Here is a 22,981-nt window from a genome sequence, read left to right as displayed (position 1 = left end):
CTTAACCAAAGTAATTTCATTTAGTGTCGCCAGGAGATCGGGGCAGGGGCCCTTTCAGGGGCATGTGCTGTTAAGCAACTGTCTAAATCAAAATGCAACTTGCATAAGATTTGTTTTCATTTTCCTTTTTCTTTTAGTGATGAGATACAGTTCTCAGGTGGGGAGTAATATTGCAAAACATTACCTTTTCAACAGTAAAAGGCAGGTTTTGGAAATTGAATGCAAATGTACTTCGGTAGAAAAATAGCTCTGTTTAAAGGTTAATGTGCCTGGTTGTTATGGAAGCCATCCCCTTTAAAACAACCTCATATCCTTTTATATATTTTTAACTCAGTTGACAGACGGTGTGTTTGTTTTTACCAGAACTGTTAGTGGATACCTTATGTAGATTGCTTAATGGTTGATCCGCTTTACTAACAAAGGGCACATATTTCTGTGATATGATTCTACCCACTAATTTTTTTTTTCATTTGTCCTCCTCTGAGTGGAAATGCAGACTAACAGCTTGAATTTTAATGTTGCCTCACCACAGTTTATTGAATGTAAGCCAACTATAACATGTGGTTTTATCATCTTCATGTTCTGTTCCTACAGCCTGAAGAAGGCCAGCGTCGGCTTTGAAAACATGTTCGAGGAGGTGCCCATAGTCATCAAAAACTCCCACCTCATCAACGTGTTGCTGTGGGAGCTGGAGGACAAGTCCACCGTCTCCGACAAGCACGAACTGCTCAACCTCTCCAGCAGGTCAGACATAAGCCCACGGTGACATTTAACACGAAGACTCAGGGTCGACACCTTTCGCCAGGATTTGTTTCTAGCAGGTTTTAGTCCTCCAGAGGGAAATACTTGCAACATGTCTCTGCATGCTCAACTGGGGGGAATAGTGAGTTTATTAGCTTGTTTCTTTTAACCATCTTGGTTGCCAAGTGTTTTTGATTGTGATATTAACTTTGTAATTTTGGGGCTTCAAACACTTCAAAAAAACTAAATTCTACCAGGTATTTTTGGTCTAGTTTCTAGACCAAAAAATAATTTGCCACTGGAAGTAGTCCGTTTTATGTGTTTACTTAAAACAAGCTCATAATTCTTGATGAAAAAATACAAAGTTAGTTTCAAGTGTAATAACATATTTGCACTAAAGACTAGTCCAAAAACACTTGGTAAGACTTTGTTTTTGCAGTGAACATATTCAAACTCACTTCTGATGACCTTGTATCATCAGATTCAACTCTCAACCAATCAAAATCTCGTTTCCTTTTTCCAACATTTCAAACAATGCTTCAGCATTTCATAAACCTTTCCAAAACACTACCCAACTAAAAGAAATCTGGTTGTTGAAAGAAAAAGCATAATCCCCAAATGGCCCAACACTGAGTACACTGTCACTTTCATTAGATCCATTTGCACATAAATACCACCGTAATGGGGAGTACTTCTGTTCCAAAGAAAGCGGGACTTTCTTAAAAGCATTGTTCAAGCATTAAAACTACATCATTGTATCTCTTTGAAGGCCGTAAGATGCATTTGCTGACATGGCCTGCAGCCACTTCTAAATTAAAATTGATTTGACATTAGGGAATTGTTGTCAGAACACAACAGTGTTCTAAAAGCCATTAGAATGGAACGCAGACCCTGGAGAACCACGGCGAGAGCTACTAAAAGACTGTTTGGAGTCTCCAAAAAGCATCCATTTTTCTTTTTTAACATCATCTCAAATAAGTGGTGAGGGAACGCGTCCAACTCCAGCTTTATGCAGTAGCAGTCATTTCCTGAAGAAGCAAATACATTTGATCAGTGCAGTTGGCTGGTTCTGCTTCGGCTTTATGAAGTGATAACTTTATTATTATAAAGTAAATTCACACTGCAACATGTTTGGTTTATTTCTGCGTTGCTTATTAGCCAAGGAACTGACCATTAGAGAGCTGCCATTTTCTGGGTCAAACTGAGATCATTTTCTATAGTTTAATATGCAGGTGACATATCCATGAGGACAAGGTCATATTCTGTGCATCCACTGTCTCATATAAACAACGCCAGACTGCAAAACAAAGTTTATTCTCCGAGTTAATGAAGGAATGTGACACCTACTGCTCTGCTGTGGCTGTTTTCATGTGCTTTTAATAGTTTTAGAGGATAATGAAGTTCTGTGGTACACGGCCGGAAAATGTAAATGGGATAAATAATTTCTTCCTTTTAGTTTTATGGCGGTATTTGTTGACAATAAAAAAAAAGTTATTTGTCCTGCCTCGACATTTAAGCCTTATTTTTAGACGATTATGCAGAATATCTTCATGTGGTAGCTGAATTTTAGGCACTTAAAATTTCCTAATCGTCCATCACTGAAGAACCATTTCAGCACCCTTCACAGTTATTGGCACCCCTAGTGAAACCATTAAAAAAAAATTATAATCAAATATTTTTTTATTGCAGTATCACAATCACAAAAAAATATTTAATTTGAGTACATGTAGTGGTTAAAAAGTCTATTGTTTTACCAGAATCATCAATCCCACTGTTAATGGAAGCCTTAAAAATCATTAAGATTTTAATGCTCATCTAGGTGAGCATTAAGAGCTCACCTAGATGTAAAGGTGTGTGTCTTCAAGCTATGTTCGACAGAAAGTAGTTCTGAAGTTGACCTGTTGATTTTCATAAAATATTAATGTCTTGTTAGCAGAGAATATCTGGTACACAGAAGGACTGTATCTGATCATCTGTAGTTCACAATCAGAAATACTTACATTTTGAGATTTGGGAATCATTTAGTCTATTTTCAGATTTTTACAAATAAGCTTTTAAAAAAAAAAAAGCAGTTTCGTTTGATTTGGGTAATGCGGGGGGGTTAGTTGAACTTTTGACCTTTGAACTTTCATTAATATGAAAAGCAGCACAAACACAGATTTTGGGAGCACAAACCAACACAAATGTAGCTCAGTTGATTGACACTAAATTTGTTTGATTTCACAAATGGGTTGACCTTCAATGACCTCCAGAAACTTAGTAATGTTTTAAAAAATGACAGCAGCACAAACAAAGCATTTTTCTGCACAAATGTTTTATACCAAGTTCATTAGAGTTGAGGAAGATAAGAAGTACAACTTCACTCAGGTCGTACCGTGCTGTCAGTATTGCCTGGCTGACCTTGATGCAAAAATGTAGGTACATTAAAACTGTCCCCGCTTATTTATTCAGATATATGTTCAGAAATAGAACGAGCCATCAGATTTTCTCATATCAGTAATGAGCGCCATAGGAGCAAAGATCCACCCCTCGAATCTGCTCAGAGGCCCACTCTTTAAGTCTCACATTTACATCTCAGAGGAGCTCTGCATCAGTCTCAGGAGAATTTATCAGCAATCACTTATGGAGATAAACTGCTGCAAGTGGAGCAACAGCTGTGAAGCTGCTAATCAAAAAGCTTCCCAGGGGCAGGTGTGAGAAATTAGCACAATAACGACTGGAAGTGCTGATTTATACACTGTTTTGCTCCCATAGCGCACTGCACTTACCCGTACATTACCCAGAATCACCACAGGAATCGCTATTCTTCTCCTCCGAGTCCTTCTGAGCATCCGAGCGTCGTGTGAACGCTGCCTTTTTTCCTTCTTCTTAGAATGCACGGCCAGCCGCTCCTAAACACAGATACGATCATTTGTTAAAGTTGTCAGGTAGACTCACTTATCTTGCATGTTATTTACTTTCGAAGATGACTGCTCTGAAGTCGAAGCACAGGTTTGTGATATCACCCCAAAACTAGGTGGGGGCAGCGGCGGAGAAGAAGGCCTCCCCATAGGCTTTCTGACATGATTGCCGATGGGATGCCTTTCAAGATGAAATTGTTTCCTGAAGTTGTCAGATTGCTGTGCAGCTCTGTTCTGGTTTGGGATTGTAATGTCCATCTCTCTACATCTTCGGCTGACAGCTCCACCCTTTTCTATTCATTTCCCCTCCTTCAGAAAAAAAAAATAAAAAATTTAAAAAAAAGAACCCAGAAACGATAATGGGTTTTATTTAATGTTTTTCCTTTTGTCTCATTTCCCAATCTGCTGGCCCATTCATCAATGTCATCTGTGTATAAGGCTGACTGAGTGCAGTTTCACTTCAGCAAGCAGGGTTGTTCTTACCACAGATGATGATGTTGATCGTGGTGATTGATTGCATGAATGTAAATTCAGCTACGTAGCCAAAACATCTTGGAAACGACTCTACGTTTGCAATGTCGCAGGCTGGAGTGCGTTTGTTAAGCTTCAACATCACTTCCTGCTCAATCATCAGACACTTGGTAGTTCATTATAAAAAATGCTTTTAGCGTTTTTACTTTTTTCTGTCTATTTAAGCAGCTGGCTTGGTCCATTACCACTTGTCTGTGTGATCGACCTGAGTTGAAACGTATGTAAATAGAAATGCATTAAACAGTACGGGCACCACAGGGCAAATTTTCCAATCATGAGAGCAGCTAAGCAAGTAGAATACAAAATGTCCTCCAAAAGGCTGGAAGTCTTCAATTTTTTAAACAGCGTTACTTTTTATTTGCATCTTTTATGGTCTCTGCAAGCCTAAAATGCAAAAGCGCTTGGAGGAAAGGATTGGACGCCCTTCCGGTCGGCAGCTGTCTTTTTCCTGTAAATGCTTTGTTGCCAGCTGAGAGTCTATCGGTTCATTCTCTGCAGATTTTTCTCCGATTGTTTCTGCAAGGAGGCATCTGGGCTGTTCTGGTAATTTAAACTTTTCTTTGGGATCATAATTCTTTCCTGCTCTTTTTTTATCATCAGCATTTTTTTTTTTACAGATGGTGTGATGTTTTCTTTTATTGGCTTGATTCTACTCCACTATGAGTAAAATATGCCCCGGGCTGCAGCACAAGCCCGAAGCATGATTGATCCGCCCGCTGGCTTTGGAACTGGATATACCGCTTGTCTTAAAATCAAATTTGGCACAGATTTTTATCTTTACACTTACTTTTCTTGCTGTATCTAAAAAGTTTTATTTTACATTGAATTGAGGGGTTTTACTTTCTAATTTATGGCCCAATCTTCCCTTGTAGCGGGACGTAAAGCATTTATAGGCTATAAAAATCTTCGCAGTTGGCCCACGTTAAATAAACAGGTTTCCTCTGTCAGCTGCTAAATGACTATAATTAAAAATAAAATGTAGCAAAGTAGCAGTGCCTTATTTGCAACTGAAAGGACTAGATAGCTGTTTATCAGGCACTTTTATGGGAATTCTGTCCATGGAGCTAAACCTGTGTGGTTTATGTTTTGCCTCTTCTGTTCACATTTGTTTCTGTGAGATGTCAACAAAAGGTAAATACATGCAGATTCTATTCAGAGCTCAGCATTATTCCAAGGATGGTGTCGGACACAGATAAGCTGCTAACATTGATCTTTTTCGACATGCCCAATTGCGTTCAATGATCATTTTATTTTAAACGTAGTTCCACTTACAGCTGCAACGACTGCGTCTATGCAAGCGACAAAATGTTTGCAGTCGGGATGAGTTCTTCTGTTTAACCAAACCATAGTCGATGCTGGTTGAAACTTGGCAGTGGTTGAGCTACATCAGTTGGTGGTACAAGTAGCCTTTTTTGCACTTTGCAGTCTCTCAAAGGTAGTCCATAAAAGCTTTATGAAGTGTGGCGTGACCTTTTCCCAGTCACAGTTTGGGAATTTGGAAAACACTCTTCCCTGAGTGGCTGACGGTCTGACTCACATGTGGAGTGTTGTCATCCAGCAACAGCTCGCCTCCCACTGGATTTCATTACAGGACGTTTTCCTTTAGGGAGATCTCAGCAGAGCTTCTTGCCATTAAGCTGTCGAGTCGCTTAAAATAGGAGCGAGAGCCCGACTGTAACGGATCCAAACAGTGTTTACAATGTTTGCTTTAATTTTGTCCCAATGCATCTTTGGAGAAGCCATAATGATGGTACTCTATTTACGTCTGACGTTTAGTGTAAAGGTTTTTGTTCCTGTCAATGTCACGTGGCTCAACTCTAGAAAACTGTAGAGCAACTTTACTAAAGGTTCCTGTAGTTTTCTTTCTTAGACGATAAGTTATTTTGTGCTGGCCTTTAGCTAGTCCATAAAAACTGGTGAAAGAAAGTTTTCTGCTTCCATCATTCCTGGTCTTGACCCTAACTGCCTAGGCTAATGCTGGTATGGGATTTACACAGTTTAACATTTTGTAAAAGTGCTTTGGTTTTATTGGACCAAGGTATTTTCACTAAAACTGTAAAAAGCCTGACTTGATATAATTTATTTTAAACAGAAAAGAAACAGTAACTTGTACTGCTGCAAATACATTTGAACATGGAGTGTAAAGGGCAGCCAGCTATCTTACCAGCTGACTTTATCACCTGGCCCAGCTTCTTCCTCTCAGCCTCAGTGCAGCCAGCGTATCAGAGAGTGATACCGTACACCAGCACACATTCAATGGTGGAGCAATTGAAGGTCACCAGCAGCATCCCCTCCAGTCTTTTCCATCTGAGGACTCTCAAGAAGTGGAATTGCTGCTGGGCCTTCTTCGTCCTTCTTTCCTGTGTGCTGTCCAGGAAAGATCTTCAGAGATAGGAGTCCCCAGGAATAAATGTGGGAACTCTCCACACACACTTTATTTTTATGTTTGAGGATGAAATCTTTTTCTTTTTTTCCCTCCTAAAATCCTTGACCCTCTTCATGATCTTCTTTATATTCAGAGCCAAATTATTCCTTAGATTCCACTTAAGCATTTGTATTGTGCAGATCATTAAAGGTTTTTGGTGCTCTGCTCTTATCTTTCACTCAAGCTTAATAAGCTGATATTAGCTTGTTAATTAGTCAGGCTATCTGCTCAGGTGCAGCCCGCAAGCAGCTGTTTAGTGGACATGGCTTAGCAGCTTTAGTTTCACTTAGCAGTGATAGTTGGTCCCACATTAGTTTCTGTTCCATGACTATCCTGGTTTATTGCAACCAGAAATATATCTGTCAGTCACACTTGCTCACACCCAGTATCTTGGCTCTCTGCTGTGCTATAGCTCCTTACATACAATGGAGACTCCCACAAATGCTAGGGCTGGTTAGCATAGTGGATAAACAGTTCCTGGAATGTTAAGTTGTTTCTCCATCATTGGCACAGCGCATACATCAGAATGATCGACGGGGCTGGAACCCTCCTCCCTGTCCTGATTGATTGTTTTTGATCAGGAGCGGTGTATTTATGCAGATGACAGTAGAACCACAGCGAGGAGTTTTTTGTTTTTTTTTTCAAAGATTATCTGTCTTATACTGTAACAGCACAGCAACAGTTTTAAATATGTAGCAAATATATTTCTTAAAAAGTTCCCTACTGCAGCTTTAACAAGGCATATGAAGGTCAAATATTTTTTGTTTTGTTTTTCCTCTCTGAAGTCATCCAAGATATATTATATTCCATCCCATTTTATCTGTAGACACGTTCAAGCTCTTGCATGACACAGTTGCTCTCTCTGCTATCAGGCAACCCTGATGATGTGTATCCAGTAAAAGAAAGGGGCCGAGCGCTGGGACAAGCCAGAGAAATGGGGTCACAGAGGAGGTGGTGATGGAGATGTTGCTGTGAATTGAATACAATGTGGGGGGAAAATGACCCTTGACAGATGAACTTGAGCCATTGCGATGTAGTTTCAGAGCAGGTATTTTGAACCAAAGCTTTTCATAGTTCCTTCTCTTCAACTTGTCACCTTTTTGCAATAAAATATTGACAGGGCTGGATTTAAACATAAAATCAACTAAAGGGTTTGCACAAGGTTTTGAAATGTGGACCAACTTCAATGTAAATCTTTTTTGTAACAGCCAATTTCTTTGCTTTTTAAAAAAATCTTAGCTTTATTTTAACCAAGTTAATGCTGCACTCCACTGTTATATAAAGGGGATTTCATGTCTCCTTTGAAACAAATTATGCAGCTATGGAAGCAAGTGATCCAACCATCCATTTTGTGCCCCGGTCCATCAGTTAAAAAGTCTCCATCAGAGTAAAATGCTCATTCGGAGAATGGAAGTCATTTTCACAGCAGCTTTGTTAAACAGCTCCCCTCTGAACCTCCAATTTACTGAATGTCAACCAATTTCTTCTATTCACACATCAGTACAATTTTAGAGTTTGTCCTTTATTGTCCCACTGGAATTTGAGTATGTATGAACAGACTTGCAGTGCACTGAATGTGGTGCCATTGAAGATGACCTTTAAATAGAACGCGTAATGATTGGAAATACCTACTCGGTTCTCGATTTCTAATACAATATTGATCAGAATGCTTGTGAATAATTTAACCTTTTGGAGTTGTCAGCAGAAGCTGGCTGTTCTGAAATGCATAATCCTGATGTCGTTTAATTGCTACTGCATAGTTTAGGGGAAAGAAATGCAATCATATATTAAGGCATGTAGTGTCATGTTTGCAAGGTTTTCTTTTTAACTATCTTAAAGGTTGTGTTGTGTTCTCATTCCTCTGGTTTGGTTTGTTCCTTCCCTTAAATTCAGGACTCCAATAGTTTTATAATCCTGGGGACAGAGGCGATTGTTTTGGTGGTTGAGGGAAAATCCGACCTCTTCACCTTCTTAGCTCCACTGATCTCACCTGTGTCCAACATCGATGATCTTTGCAGCAAAGTTTCTCACTTTATCCTTTTTTGTGTGACAGATAAGCAGACCCATTCGACATGTTCCCATTGAAAATCTTTTTTTTTGCTTTGTTCTTTTATTTTTAAGAAAACAAAATACTATTCTGGTTTTAAACCCCTGGTTTGAAAGAATAAATAAAAATAAGGTGACCGCATCAAATTTAACTGCTTGTCTGAGATTTTTGCAAATTGTCCTGAAAAGGCTTCTGGCCTTAAGAGCAGAATCATGTGATATTTCTTAATACATTTGCAAAAACTTTCTACATTCCTGTTTTTTTTCTGTCAAGATGAGAGGCTGAGTGTACATCATTCATGAGAAATAATGTGAACTGTTTTGATTTTAGCAAAATGGACGCAATGAAACAAAGAGTGAAAAGCTTAAAGGGGTTTGAATACTTTCCGTACCCGCTGTATGTCTTGCTAATGCCACATGATTCATAATCCCACTCATATTGAAATGAACCATCTGTACCCGGTCTGCAAAATACATAGCGAATTTATCTTTAATGCATCACTTGACGCAATATGCATATGATGAAAAACTACATGGATTGCACAAAGTGTAGTAATTAATTAACTGTCATACATTCAGATTCTCTGACTGCAATATATTTGTAGACACTTGCAGCATAAAATGTTTTAGAAGGTAAACAGGTGGTAAGCTGGTCAAATCAGGCGGCAGATGCCAACAAGCCCTTGTAATGATTTTTACTTTCTTTTATTTGTGGTTATATGGAGGGTTCAAATTAAATTGTTAGTCATTATATGATTAAAATGCTAACTTATAGTTGCCAATGCAAGTAATTAACAAAATATGTATTTGATTATTTCATCTATCCTGTTCCTGTAACCTCACCATGAAATAATTATATCTGTCAAACTTGCTAATCAATCAGTTCACTAATTTAGCCCCAGTCTTTGAAAATCATGGAGGATGTTATGATTAAAAATTAAATGAAAGCATGTGGAGTAATTCTGCATTATTTGGATAGATTTGAATCATGTTTGTGAGTAGCTAATATGCAAATTAATTTGCTTCTAGAGAACTTTGAAAATGTTTTACTTAAATTAATTTAACATTTTTAAGAGTTTTAGTCAAATTAAGAAAAAAATTCTTATTCAAATAAGGGAACTGGATTCGAACTGCTCTGTTTTAGGCTTAACCACTATACTTTATATTTTAACTGAATGCAAGTAAAAAAAAAACCCAAAAAACTGCAATATTGTTGGCCCATAAACAGAATAATAGCATATATTTAAAATGTCTGAGTCCAGATGCCTCTTTCTTGTTATACATTTAAGACCTTACAAGTTCAGTTAAATTATTACTGATTACAACAGGTTAATAAGGATATATATGCACTGCTGTAGTCATTAATACAGCTGTACTGTAGTCATTAATACAGTCCAGTGTGAAGGATGAAACAAATCCCCTCCATCACAACGGATTCATCTTCTGTGTTCCTAAGCAATAAGACTGACCAACAAGCACCTTTGTTTTCTGATGGCGTCTGGTTTATCCTCCATGTTCTAAAGAAAAAAATAGTTTGTGGTTAAGGCATAACATGTTACTGAAATAGGAAGAAGCTTTTTAAATATCTTCTAAAAAGATGACATGGAACAGTTTCCCTGACAACCACAGTAAAGATGTTTTGTTAATTGTTATCGACTGTCTCAAGGTTAAAAAGTTAAACTTTCTGGCAAGATTAACTTGGACATAAACTTGAATTTGTGTCCAGACAATTTTTTTTATGACAAATATTAACTTGAAGAATTAGTCAGTGTATTAATTCTTAATACAACCCATATAAACATATCAGCCGTTGTTTTATAACTAATGAAAACTTCTCACTGAGCCATCCTCCTAACCTATTCAGCAGATACAATTAGACACAAAAGCAAGCTTAAGAAAGGGGGAAAAAAACAAACTGATCATTTTTTTCCACACCTAAGATTTACTTACCCATATCGACTGGTTTGAAACATAAGCAAATGGTGCTTTGAGGACTCCTGTTCTGACTGCGTGATTATCCATGCATACAATATTTACACATACCACACGCATTGGCCATCATGTTGCTTTAATAAACCAGTTTTAAGCGGGCCGTTCTTGGAGGGAGCCGTTCTTTACGCAGTCGGAGGGCCACAGCAGGGAAGCGCTATCCTGTGATTTGGTCTCGAGCCATTGAGTTTTCATGTAGGAAAGCCAAACTCATCACAGCGCCCCTCACAGTTTAACACGACCCGACTGGCACCAGATCAGAACACAGAAATGACTGGCATTCCCAACCATTGTTCATTTTGAAATGCTTTTACTCTTCAGTTCAAATTGTAAAAGCGAGCATCCCGCCTCAGAATAGGCTAAAACTGCGGCTCGCTAATGAAGTGCGCATGCAGCGTCCTCCTTTTGGCAACAGACAGCTATCCCTTTACGCAGATAATGTAATCACAGATATTAGCACGCACCTCAAGCAGGTGCAAGATTTTAATATGGGTAGTGTCACAGATAGTTGAGGCATATGAAAATAGCACCCCATAAATCATCATCAGCTGCGTTCGTGTAATTATGCGCATGCCCGTGGTTACTTGCAGTGCATGTTTGCATTTTAATGTGATTAAGGTGTTAGCAGTGGAAGGAGGCTGACGCTAAGCTGAGATGATCCAGAGCTGTCTTTAGGATGTGCATATTTTTGAGAGATGTGGGAGAGGGGGTTAATTTTTATGCAGCAGTGCGGTCGTTTAGTTTCTTTTCCTTATGTGGACTCTGGCCATTTATATGTCTGACATTTTGCTCATAGTTTGAGTTGATATTAAAAGAGCAGGAGTCAGAACAATTGTGCAATATGCTTGCACTGCAGTATATTCTTATGCCTACAAAAAAGGGACAAGAGGCATAGCAGCTTTTACTGCACACCTATCTTTGTCGTCTTTGGTAAACTAAGGATGAGGAGTAGATAATGATTAGGAATGCTAAGTAATGGGAGTAACACAAATACTGTTTTTTCTTTACAAATTGCAGAAAAATAACCTCAAGTTGCAAGTCTGCCTTTCTTGAATATTCTACCACCGTTCTGCTAATGAACACAATTTTAATGAGAAAAGTGCTATAAAATGCTATTGCTAGGAGTTTAGCCTAATACTAGGATCTTTGGAAAATTCCACTTAATGCTAGAAATTAGCTTTTTGTGGTAATAATGTTAATATTAATTACTAGTTCTTACAACCTTAACGTCAACAATGTATTAAGAAACTCACAGGCTCATATTTCATTCGCTCTTTATCGTAGGTGGTGTTATGTAAGTTTCACATTGCAACTAAGTTTCTATGGCGACACTATTTAGTCAAAACTTTTTCATAACCACTACTTAAACAGATTTTGAACTGATGGTATAATCAGAAATAAAATGAAGAGAACCGCTACTTCATGCTGAAAAGTTGAGATTAGGCTTGTTTAATATGTTTGTGGTGGGGAGGTCCATGTTTAGTCTATCTCTATTACAAGTCTAGACATTAAATATTTTTGGTTATTTGATCCAAGACATCTTTGAAATATGAGATGAGAGATGTTTAGCAAACTAGCGGTGTGAAGTTGGAAGCACAGTTAGATGGAAATTCATGACTTTAGGCAGAATAAAGCCTTCAGCTCTGCATCAATATTTTGTAATCTTTCTGAGTTCTTTTTCACATTTCTTTAGTTTTGAGTTTTCTCTTTGATTTCTGACTTTGTTCCCGCAAGAGTTTTTTTTTTCTTCGAAGATGCTTATGAAGCGAAAAGTAACTTTCCCAGAAAATCTAACTTAGACTTCAATCAATGACTATTTATGTTATGTGGAGAAATTTAGGATTTAAAACAACTTAGAAAAAATCTGACCTAACAGCGCGATGAAATCCATCCAGTTCAGAAAACTCTGACCTTTGTCTCTAAAATGGTGGGTTTAGATCATCCCACTCTTTTTAACTTTGTTGGATTCCCTCCAGGAAAAGTTTTTTAAAAAAAAAAAAAGGGCAGTGGATTGCATGAAGCATCTATCTGTCAACAAAAAATCTATCTAACAAAGCACTGAACCAGTTACTGAATGAAAAAGAAAATCTCCTGCTGGCAGTACGGGAATCTTGTTAGCCTGAATTTTGATATTTTGGCTACAAAACAAAAGAAAAGTTTGGAACATGGCAGCAGGGATTTTTCTCCTGGCTATGATTATGGAAGAATCCATCTGTCATGTAAGGTAAACTTCTGCTCTTGTCGAGCCAAAACAAACAAAATTTGTTGCCAAGAAGCATAGGACTGTAGCCCCAATAACTTTGGAAGAGGTGAGTTGTGGGCTTGTAACCATGATAAAGAAAAACAGTGTTAACTCTGCAAATTCCCCCAAACCTACACAAAGACAGGTCATCCTTGTAGAAGTTGTCAAACGGAGGCAGGGATATGTGTTTTTGCAGTACATGCTGCATTGTGTTGCACCCAAAACTTTCATAAATGAAACAACGTAATTCAACAAACGAAAACATAAGAGGGATTCAAGCTATAGCAGAGCCCTGCAGCCTTGTCAAGGTTGAACTCAAGGTGCAAGGTAGAGACGTACTGTTCCTAAAAATCAGACGGAGATGACTAGCCTTCTGTTTTGATGTTCTTCTTTTTTTTCCCCTCTCTGACATTTCTGTGTCTGAGAACGACACATGCACTGTAAAAAAAAAAAAAAAAAAAAATTAAACCTCACTCAAGCTAACAAAGAGACTTGGAGCCAGTCCATTTACTATGTAGACCCCAGACTCCATAAAATGTAAAGAAACCTTTTCTAAATCGGAGAGATGTACAAGGTAGTTGAGGCTCAGCAGGCAGCAGCTGTTATTACAGGAAATGCATCCATCTATCCTGACATTTCACTGACACCGACCTGAAAATTGGTTCATATTGTAAAAGGAAATGTTTTTTTAGGAAATTTAGGTTGCATTAGTATTGCCAAAGTAGGTAAAAAGCATTTATGAAGCACTTTTCAAAACGACAGTCACTTTACGGAACCAAAAACACCGAGGACATGGACGTTTAGAAACAAAATAAACTAACCGTAGTCACATCGTAGAAAATAATTTTTTAAAAAAACAAAGAAGTTTTAAATCAAGGTTTTGATTAAAATCGGTTTACTTTTTTTCTGGTATGACACATATTTGTGTTTTATAAAACATGAAAGCCGTGTTTAAAATTTTTAGCTCTATCCCTAAAAACACATGCTAAATCTTATCTTTAAATGCCTCCTTACATCGTTGCTTCCTCTTACTCCAGTTTTCAACTTACTGATACTGAAAACGACAAATGTTAGGTTGTCTTCACTCGGTAACAACATCCACATCCAGTGTTGTTGTCATGGTGACCTGGTAACACTTGGTATCGTGCTTTTTATGTTTGAGTTTTCGAAAAGTCTTATCACTTTTTTTTTGACAATTTAAAATACAACTAAAACCCAAATTATTCATTCCCCCAGCAGATTGAGTTTTAAAGTTAAATGTAAATTTACCGATTTGGAGCGGTTCAGCCACAGTCTAGACTTGAATCTGATGGAAAATATAATATTTACTTTTTATACTCAACACACATTTTATCCATGGTGTTTATGAGAAAGCTGCTGAGTCATACATCCCCATGATCCCGCTGGATCGATTTGTGTGATGTTAATCACAAAGTAAGCAGTGAAGTGGGATTTGTGCCGGCATGTTTATTGTGAATTTATGGTCTGAAAGACTCTTATTATGCCTGAAAAATGAGCAAACATTCAACTCATAACCAAACACTTATCTAATGCTGTATTTATGAGGTGCAACATGCTGTGGCTGTAGTTATAAAGTCTCTATATGCTTGTAAAATCTCTTTAAATTAAACCGTAATGGAACTTGTCAATAGAGATGAGGGATGCGTCTCGGTTCTCGCTGATGTCTTTCACAAATTCTGCCGGGCAAGACAAAAACTCCGCCTGACACGGTTGTCATTTCATTCCAGCAACCACTTGGAGAAGAGTCTTCAGCTTCTGATGGACAGGGTGGACGACCTGAACCAAGACATTGTCAAATATAACACCTACAGCCGCAACCTGAGCAAGCAGCAGCAGCAGAAGCACCAGGTAACTCCTGCAAGCAAACTCGTACACGGCGAGGCTTTCAGGGAAGCAAAGTGCCCACACCACCCACATAGTGAGCCGGCAGGAGCAGCAGGCACATCAGTGTACCAGCATGCATATAAAGACGCTTTCGCTCAACTATCACACTTATTCGCAAACAGATGCACCCACAGTCCCATTCTTAGCAGGAGAGCAGCAGGTTTGTGTCTGTAGGATGTGGACAGAACCAAATTGAAGCTGTAATCACGGCAGGGAAGAAACGGCTATGCAAATCCCCAGATCTGAACATCTCGTTGTGAGTGTTGCATAATTGCGCTTATTGACATCTGTGTCGAGTGAACATCAGTTTTTACACCAATTAACAGCAACAAAAATCAACACTTTTTTTTATTTATTTTTTTTTTATTAAAGCGCTTTAGTTTCTTTTTTTTAAAGACATTTTTATCCGATATGAAGCCAAGGTCTGTTGTTTCGACACATTAAAGTAGCTGACAGGATATCACTTCAAACTCAGTCATTTAAAATGTGTTACTCCGCTGAGAGCAGGATTTAAAAAAAAAAAAAGGCAAGACGTCAAACTTTTTCCAGACAAATGAGCACCACCGTGACAGCTTTTCAGAGCTGTGAACTCCCCCTCAATGTGGCAAAGAGAGATTTCTCTGAAGACACTTATTAGCGTAATAAACTAAATGAGTGTAGAAGAAGCAAAGCACCAGCGGTGTAAGTAAAGGCCAGGCGACGGCAACCGGTCGTCACGAATCATTTCTGTTACCTTGAGTTTACTCTGATAAGGTCGCATTGACTTGTTGTAGCTGTCATAATGTAAACATCCCTCTTCCCACTGTAGCTATTCATGTGCGTCCACAGCAGAAGGTTAAATACTGCAGGTAAGGATCAGAAATTATTAAGAGCAAGGAGAGTTTATGGGTATAGGGCTGCGCAAAAGTATTCATTCCCCCAGTACTTTTCATGTTGTTTACAACCACAAAATTCAATGTATGTTAATGTGGCAGATCAGCACAAAGTACTACATAACTGTCAAGTAGAAGAAACTGAGTAGATTTTTTTTTTTTTTTTACATATACAAATCTGAAAAGTGTGGCATGCATGTTTATTTTTTGGCAGGACCACATTTTGCTACAGATCTTTGATGGAAAACCTGGAAAAGATCTGACTGCATGATTTTACTCTATCATCTAATTTATATAGTAGACAATTCTTTAAAACAAATTTCACCTTTAAAAAAGAGAAAAAAGTTATTCTTTCATGTAAGACAATTTCTGCATCTGACAAAATTAGATGTAACACTTTAATATATGAAGCATGTGTGTATAGTGCCACCTTCAGCATGACAAAAAAGTAAACTTATTGTTTATGTATTGACAGATACACAGGATGTACGTTTGCATTTATTTAAAACTAATAATAATAGTAATAATCATAAAACTAATAATACTAATACAATAATAGGAATTTTAACTGTAAAATAAGTTGTATTTATTGGATGGGTTTTTCAGGAATTTGATTTATTTAGATACATTATTTACACAATTAAATGTGATTGAAATCAAATGGAGTAAAACTTATTTGGGTTTCTGAATAAGTCTGCACATTAATACCTGCAGGCAGCTAATGAAACATGTGGAAAGGGTAGGAACTTGTAATAGACAACCCGCCCAACTTCAGAAAGTATTTAGGACTTGGAAAAAATATATCTCAATCATTTTTTTGTGCTCATCCTCAGCTTTGAGGAGTCTCTGCCCCTTCTCCACTTTGCTGCTGTGGTTCATAATGAATCTCACCAAGCAGCCAGACCTTCCATGTAATCTCTTAACTTGACGTACTTTCATACTTTAGACCACTCTAACCTCTGAAAACTTGGCACTTTAGAGAGCAAATGCACACTGCCCACCATGTTTGAAATGAAATGGTAGCATAGATGGAAACAACTAATGGCTCAAGCCTCACTGGTTTGAAGGTAAAACACACACATTCTGCTGCAGACTGCAGACTGCTCACACAGCAATATGGAGGAAAACCGTTGTAACTTTTATCAAAATAAAACAGGAAAAATTAGCTATATAAGCGATACGGTGAAATCTATTAGATAACTGAATTCTTGTTGAATACAAATCTTGCTGTTCAAGGCTAAAACCATGTATTCATATCTTTCCACTTTTCCACTACTTTCTGTTAATCTATCGCATGCCCGTCCAAAAGCTATATTCACGTTTCAATTTGTAGAGTGACAAAAGGCAGGAAAAGTTTCAGGAGAACGAAGACTGCTAAAAGGCTCTGCAAACGCCGAGCTTGCTCTGAGCAGAAGGTGCAGCCACATCACAGCTTCGACTTGGCGTAAAAGCAGGAGCGAACGCAATTTCAGAAAAATAAATGCACTAATGGAGTGAAAACATGCGCACACACACAGTCTGGGTGCACATAGTGCCATCTGCAGCTACAACCTCCGCCGGTTGCATCATAAACATCTGGCAGCAAATGGAAGCTGCCAGCGTCACGCGGCAACGTGTATTGTTCGAGGAAATGGGAGCATAGCAGCTCACTGTGACTCACTGATGTGCGCACAAACATACACCTACGTCGAAACGGCTACATTATTCAGTCATTAGTCTGTGGAAGTGGAAGCGAGAAAATGTCTGAGGTATTAATGTTGATCCGGGCTGAGTCACCGCCATCGTTTTATCATCAAGCAGGAGATAAAGTTACAGCCAGCTTCTCGCCAAACCAGGCAGAGTCGGATGAAACGTGATCCGTAACTATAGGCAGAAGTTTATGAACTCTCAAGAGGAAGCGAATACGTTTCATCCTCTGACTTTTAGAGCATTTGAATCCATCATTTTCCATGTTTCTCGTCTTATCAGTCTCCCAAGCTTTCCTCTTTCATTCTTGCACCCAGACTCATATACAGTATCACACAGATAAGCCCTTCTTTTATAGTGTCAGCTTTTCCACATTTCACACGGTACCCTATTATGAACCAATAAAGCACACAGGGAAAAGGAAAGTGAGCTTCTATTAAACCTTTCAGACATCTACGCTGCGTGCCCCTTGTAATCTTGTGCTATTGACCCTGCTGCTTCCCGGACAAATGGAACCTTATTAATCATCATAGAAAGTTGCAAAAAGCCATTGCGCTGAGGGGGCTCCATTTTTCTCCCGTAGCCTTCTGTATTTGGTAAATAACAGATTCCTCGGCACGCGCGATCCTCAGCCAAGTTGGGTCCTTTTGTTGCCGGGAACGTGTGGCTCCCTCCGTTCTGATTCATTCGCATCCAAAGGAGCCCGCGCCACACTTTGCTGTCGATTAGGTATGCTGCAGTGTTTTAATCCGCTGAACTGAGGAAGCATAAATTGTGCCTAATAGAAGATTTCAGCGACAATTAAAAGATTTACCAACCCGAGGAATTTTTTTTTTTAAAGAAACACGTATAAGGCGAGCCAGAGCAGCTGAAGAAGAGAGCTTTGCCAAAGAGAGGTCGTAAAAAGTTCATCGGTTGAAGCTGCCATGACGTCTGGGTTGTTGTGCCAAAAGGAAGGAGGAAAACTGGCAGGAGGATGTTTCAGCAGTTTGACGGGGAGGTTGTAGGAACCCAGTTTAAAAGCAGAATACAGACGATACACTCCCTAATGGGAGTGCTGAAATGAATTTTTGAACAGAAAAGATCTGGGCCAAAGGTGAGCAGAGGGTAATTGGGCTTAATCTAAATTGTGGCTGATGCAAACATGCCCTTTGAGATGAGCAGGAATATGATATTCTCTTAATTCCTAAGCAGCTGTTGCTAGAAGATAACTCAAAATATTCTTATTTGAACCAAAAGCCAGTTTTTAAAAAGTAAACCTAAGATCTCATATACATTAAACCAGAGGTCAGCAACCTTTATGAATTAAAGAGCTGTTCTGCTTTCAGGCCAGCCCCCCCCCAAAAAAAGACTTAGTCACAAATGTCAACATGACTTTTTGAAATGGGAAAAAAAAGTTTTTTATTAATTTAAATAAATATCTTCTTTAGAAACATTTTTATTTTTAAAGAAGCACCATTTCATCTCTAATTTTTAGAACTAAAATAAAAACATTTTGCAAGAAGAGTATGGATATTTTTTTTCTGTTGCATGGAAAATAATGAAATGATGGAAAAGCACATAGATTCTAGCATGACAAGAAAAACAGACCTAAAAGCTTATTATTGGTACTTCCATTGTCTTTTGTTCTTGTGAAAATTTAATGCAAATATTTGCAGGAAAAAACCTGTTAAAACCCTGCATTTGTTATTACATCTATATTTAGAAGGTTAGCTGGTTCTTTTTACGTTCCAGCCAAAGTTATTAAGAGCCATTGTGGACGGTCCAATAAGCCGCATGCAGCTCCGGAGCCTCAGGTTGTCGACCCCTGCATTAAACGATGATTTTGTAGAAGTTACTAAATAACTTCTTCACTTCTTCCTGTGGCCAATTCAAATTGATAAGATGTTAATTTTCTGCTGTATAATTCAATCTGGATGCTAATTGTAATTTGAAAGCTGACATTGGCTGCAGTCTGAACGAGATGATCAGAGGTCTTATGAGGGCATTCTGACTGGGCGAGATGACCTAATGGGAACGCGGTGTGCTTGGAGAACGAGGCTGTAATCAAGCATGGTTTAGACCTGTTCCCTCCTCTCAAAAATAAGAAATAAAGAAAAATGCACAACTGTTTTTAGCTTCTGCAAGTGGTGTTAAAAAGTGTTTGCCCCTTCCCCAATTGTCTGTCTATTTGCATGTTTGTGACACTTCAGTGTTTCAGGTCATCAGACCAATTTAAACATTAGTCTAAGGCAACACAAGTAAACACAAAATGTAGTTTTCAAACGAAGATGTTTATTACTAAGGCACAGCCCTATGTGAAAAAGTTCAAGTCAACCGGTTTATTTTGCCTTTGTTAATTAGGAGGAGCTTATTGAAACCAGAAAATCGTCAAATTAAAGAAATTTTTTTTTAAAACTTTAGATGAACAGACTGCAGCACTGCCGGTCAGATTAAATCATTCTTGAAGCAGGACAGATGTCACAGGCTGAACATGGGATTATATCTCATGTCTTTTCTGTGTTTTTATTTGTATTTCTTAAACCACCGGGGAGACCGGGTGAAATTAGTCTTTAGTGAAATCAGTGCGAAGTGTGCTACTCATGCGGGCTCTTCTCTAACCCCTTTAGGCCAATTGAATTGCATAAAATATGCCAGATAATGACCGTTGATCAAACCGAAATAGTTGGTAGTTATGGACTCTCACAAGCAGATTTCCTTACAGTAGACTACTTCTAGATCAGAGAAAATGACTTAAAATTATTGGTTGTTAAAGCAGGTACAAAGTGTCCTAAACTTAAAGGGGAAAAAATGGTTAAGTAGGTAAAATGGCACCCATCCATTAGCCAGTGTAGCACTTCGTTACCATGGGGAACTGACACAGAATGGTAGATAGGAATCATTACTGGCCAAGAAGTCATCATAATCTGATTTCCTCCTGCTGCCTGGGCATCGAGAGACATGGCAGATGCCGTTTGAGCTCGGAAAATCTGAAGGAAGACTCTACTATCTTGATATGATTTCAACAATAGAAACCAGATCTTATTTCACTGGGGTTTTTAGGGAAGGGGGTAACGGTAATAAAGTACGATAATAAACATTTCAAAACAGTCTGTAGACTGATGAAACTGAAAACATGCCATCATGTCCAGCAGGTGCTTAAATGCTTCTAAATTTACAGAAAGAGGTAAACACTACAAAATGCAGGAAAGATGCTGGAAGATGATCACTTTTCATCATCAGATATAAAGCATAAACTAACAAGAGGCTTCAGTCCAACTCCGTTTCGGCAATAACTTCGTAAATGTGCTCTTTGCAGAGCAGATTGGGTGAAAAGGCGGAGGGTGTCTCCTTTGTTTTGCTGACATGAACACATTGGTTCGGTATTAGCACCAGGCTTTTAAAACTTTAATTTCCAGTAACGTTTAGATACTTCTCGGGAACTGTAAAGCAATTATTCGCAGTATAAGGGAGGAAGACGAGCGAAAAGTTTTGCACATTTCCATTTCAGTGATACTGTCATGCTGTGCCACACGGAGAGGAGGGGGAAATAAAAGATCAAAATGTTTCTTTGTTTATCTGATGAACCTGTACAGGTGCATTGTGGGATGTTTGGTTGAAAGCACTCGACTTGCTTGAACCCCAGCTACTTCCTGTGTCTGCTCCAACCTTCCTCCTCTTCGCCTTCATCTTGCCAAATTAACAAGGCTTTTAGGATCTCCGGAGACGTGGCACCTCACTGATTTACCGACTGTCAGCCCGCCACAAATCACTCCATTCCTGTTAGCACTTATAACTCTTCTGTCTCCGTCTCCCCATCTCTGCTTTCATCACTTTGTTTTTTTACTTTTCTTACTTTGTGTTCTCCGACTTTATGCCTCCCGCTACATTTTTTTTCTTTTTCTGCTACCGCTCTCCGCTTCCTTACCTGCTACATTGCTACATTTATTTTATTATTTCCTTCGGTACTCCCACACCTTCTTGTCGTCATCTCATGCTTACTTTCCCCCCCAACCTTCTGCTCCCTCTACATCTGCCCCCACTAATGCCCTCCTTTGTGGGCCCCTCTCTGCAGTACCTCCAGAGGCGGCAGCAGGAGAACACCCAGCGACAGAGCAGAGGGGAGCCCCCGCTACCGGAGGAGGACATTAGCAAGTTGTTCAAGCCCCCCCAGGCGCCGCCGCGCATGGATACGCTGCTCATCGCAGGTACGCACACACACACACACACACACACACTCCAACACTCTGAAGACTTTTGTCACCGGCACCAGAGGACCACCCCCACCTCTCCTCTCTAAATTCCATCAGCCGCCTCTGCTCTGCTCACAGCAGCTCAGGTTCTGTTTAGCAATTATCTCTGCCATTATCTTAAAATTAACATTAATTTAAAGTTTATTGGCTGAGTCTCCAGCTCAGCCTCCCCTTTTTTTTCCCTGCTGTTTGACGACTTCCAGCTCTCCCCCCTCCACCCCTTCCGACAACGATCTGACCCAATCGTTTACTCTGTTCACCGCTAATTTGTTGTTGTGCTGCTTTTTTTCCTTTTTTTTCTCCTCCCCTCCTCCGCATGTTTGTGTTTGTACAAATGCTCGTGTGTGTTTATGTACATATGCTTCCGGGCGTGTGCGTGCGTTGGGGTGTGTGGGGGCGTGTGAATGCATGTGGCAATCCTCCAACAGGGCAAATTAACAACTACTGCCAGAACGTGAAGGAATTCACCTCGCAGAACCTCGGGAAGCTGTTCATGGCCGAGGCGCTCCAAGGCCAAAACTAGAGGAGAGACAAAAGAGTGAAGAAGCCGAAAGACAAAGGAGATGCGAAAACCACCTCGCCACCAGCTGCAGGAGCATCACTCATCTTTTTTTGTCAGCAGAAATCTCCAGTTTTTTTATGCTTACATCTGTGGGAAAACTATGTCTGACACATTGTTTTGTTTCAAATAAAATCCTGCATCTCTACGTTTCCTGCCTTCTTGTGTGTTGTCACAATAAACCATCCTCTTCTAATTGGACCGACAGCAAATTGTAAAACTCAAACCTCGGGGATAGCTCTGCGTGTGGCTGTTTTCCTCCAGAATGTTGACATGCTAAGCTAGAGCTCCTTTTGGAATATAAAATAATTACACAGGAACATTGAAGTTGTTGTTGTTGTTGTTGTTGTTGCCGGGTGCTTTTTGTCTGCAGCTCAAACTTTCCGAAGGTGGAATCGGTCTGTTGTGCTGCCTCGTGTGGGAACAGCAGAACGGAGGCAGACGCATGAGTCAAAGTTGAGTGTTATTTCTAAAAGAAGTTTTAGTTGAGGCAAAGACTTTAATGGGAAAACTCCATAAATTATTAAACAGGGCAATGTCTTCACAAATGGCTGACAGGGGAACTTGTACAACCTTGTGGAATAAGTCATGACTTCCACCATTTGTCTGTAATCTCCACTACTATGATATTTATATATATATATCTTTTTCATTCTATACTATTTTTTGAGATGTTTCTATGAAACACTAACCTCCAATTTCAGACATTTTAGTTCAGTTTTATTGGTTTATGAAATCATGCGGTAAACTCTCAATAGAATTGAAGTCTGGAGAGTTTATTGGCCACGCACCCAAAATTTCAGTGTTTTGTTTTTATTGCCAATTTGTTCTTGAGTTGTTGGCCAAAGTTCCT

The 22,981-nt window shown here is 39.0% G+C and overlaps 1 protein-coding gene across 1 annotated transcript in view; it reads left to right on the top strand.

The window, feature by feature from the left end:
• LOC116717486 (eukaryotic translation initiation factor 3 subunit H) overlaps window positions 1-22,276 on the top strand; it is an 81,898-nt gene extending 59,622 nt beyond the window's left edge. The window contains exons 5-8 of the mRNA XM_032558915.1: window positions 595-744; window positions 14,623-14,743; window positions 21,392-21,524; window positions 21,998-22,276. Coding sequence (XP_032414806.1) covers window positions 595-744; window positions 14,623-14,743; window positions 21,392-21,524; window positions 21,998-22,092 — 499 coding nt within the window. The 3' untranslated portion in view covers window positions 22,093-22,276. The remainder of the gene's footprint in view (window positions 1-594; window positions 745-14,622; window positions 14,744-21,391; window positions 21,525-21,997) is intronic.
• Window positions 22,277-22,981: the final 705 nt, after the last annotated feature.

Source organism: Xiphophorus hellerii, chromosome 3 (assembly GCF_003331165.1).
Source record: "Xiphophorus hellerii strain 12219 chromosome 3, Xiphophorus_hellerii-4.1, whole genome shotgun sequence".
In the NCBI taxonomy this organism is placed as follows: domain Eukaryota; kingdom Metazoa; phylum Chordata; class Actinopteri; order Cyprinodontiformes; family Poeciliidae; genus Xiphophorus; species Xiphophorus hellerii.
Note: the sequence above shows the minus strand (reverse complement) of the source record. Positions and strands in the feature narration are given on the sequence as shown.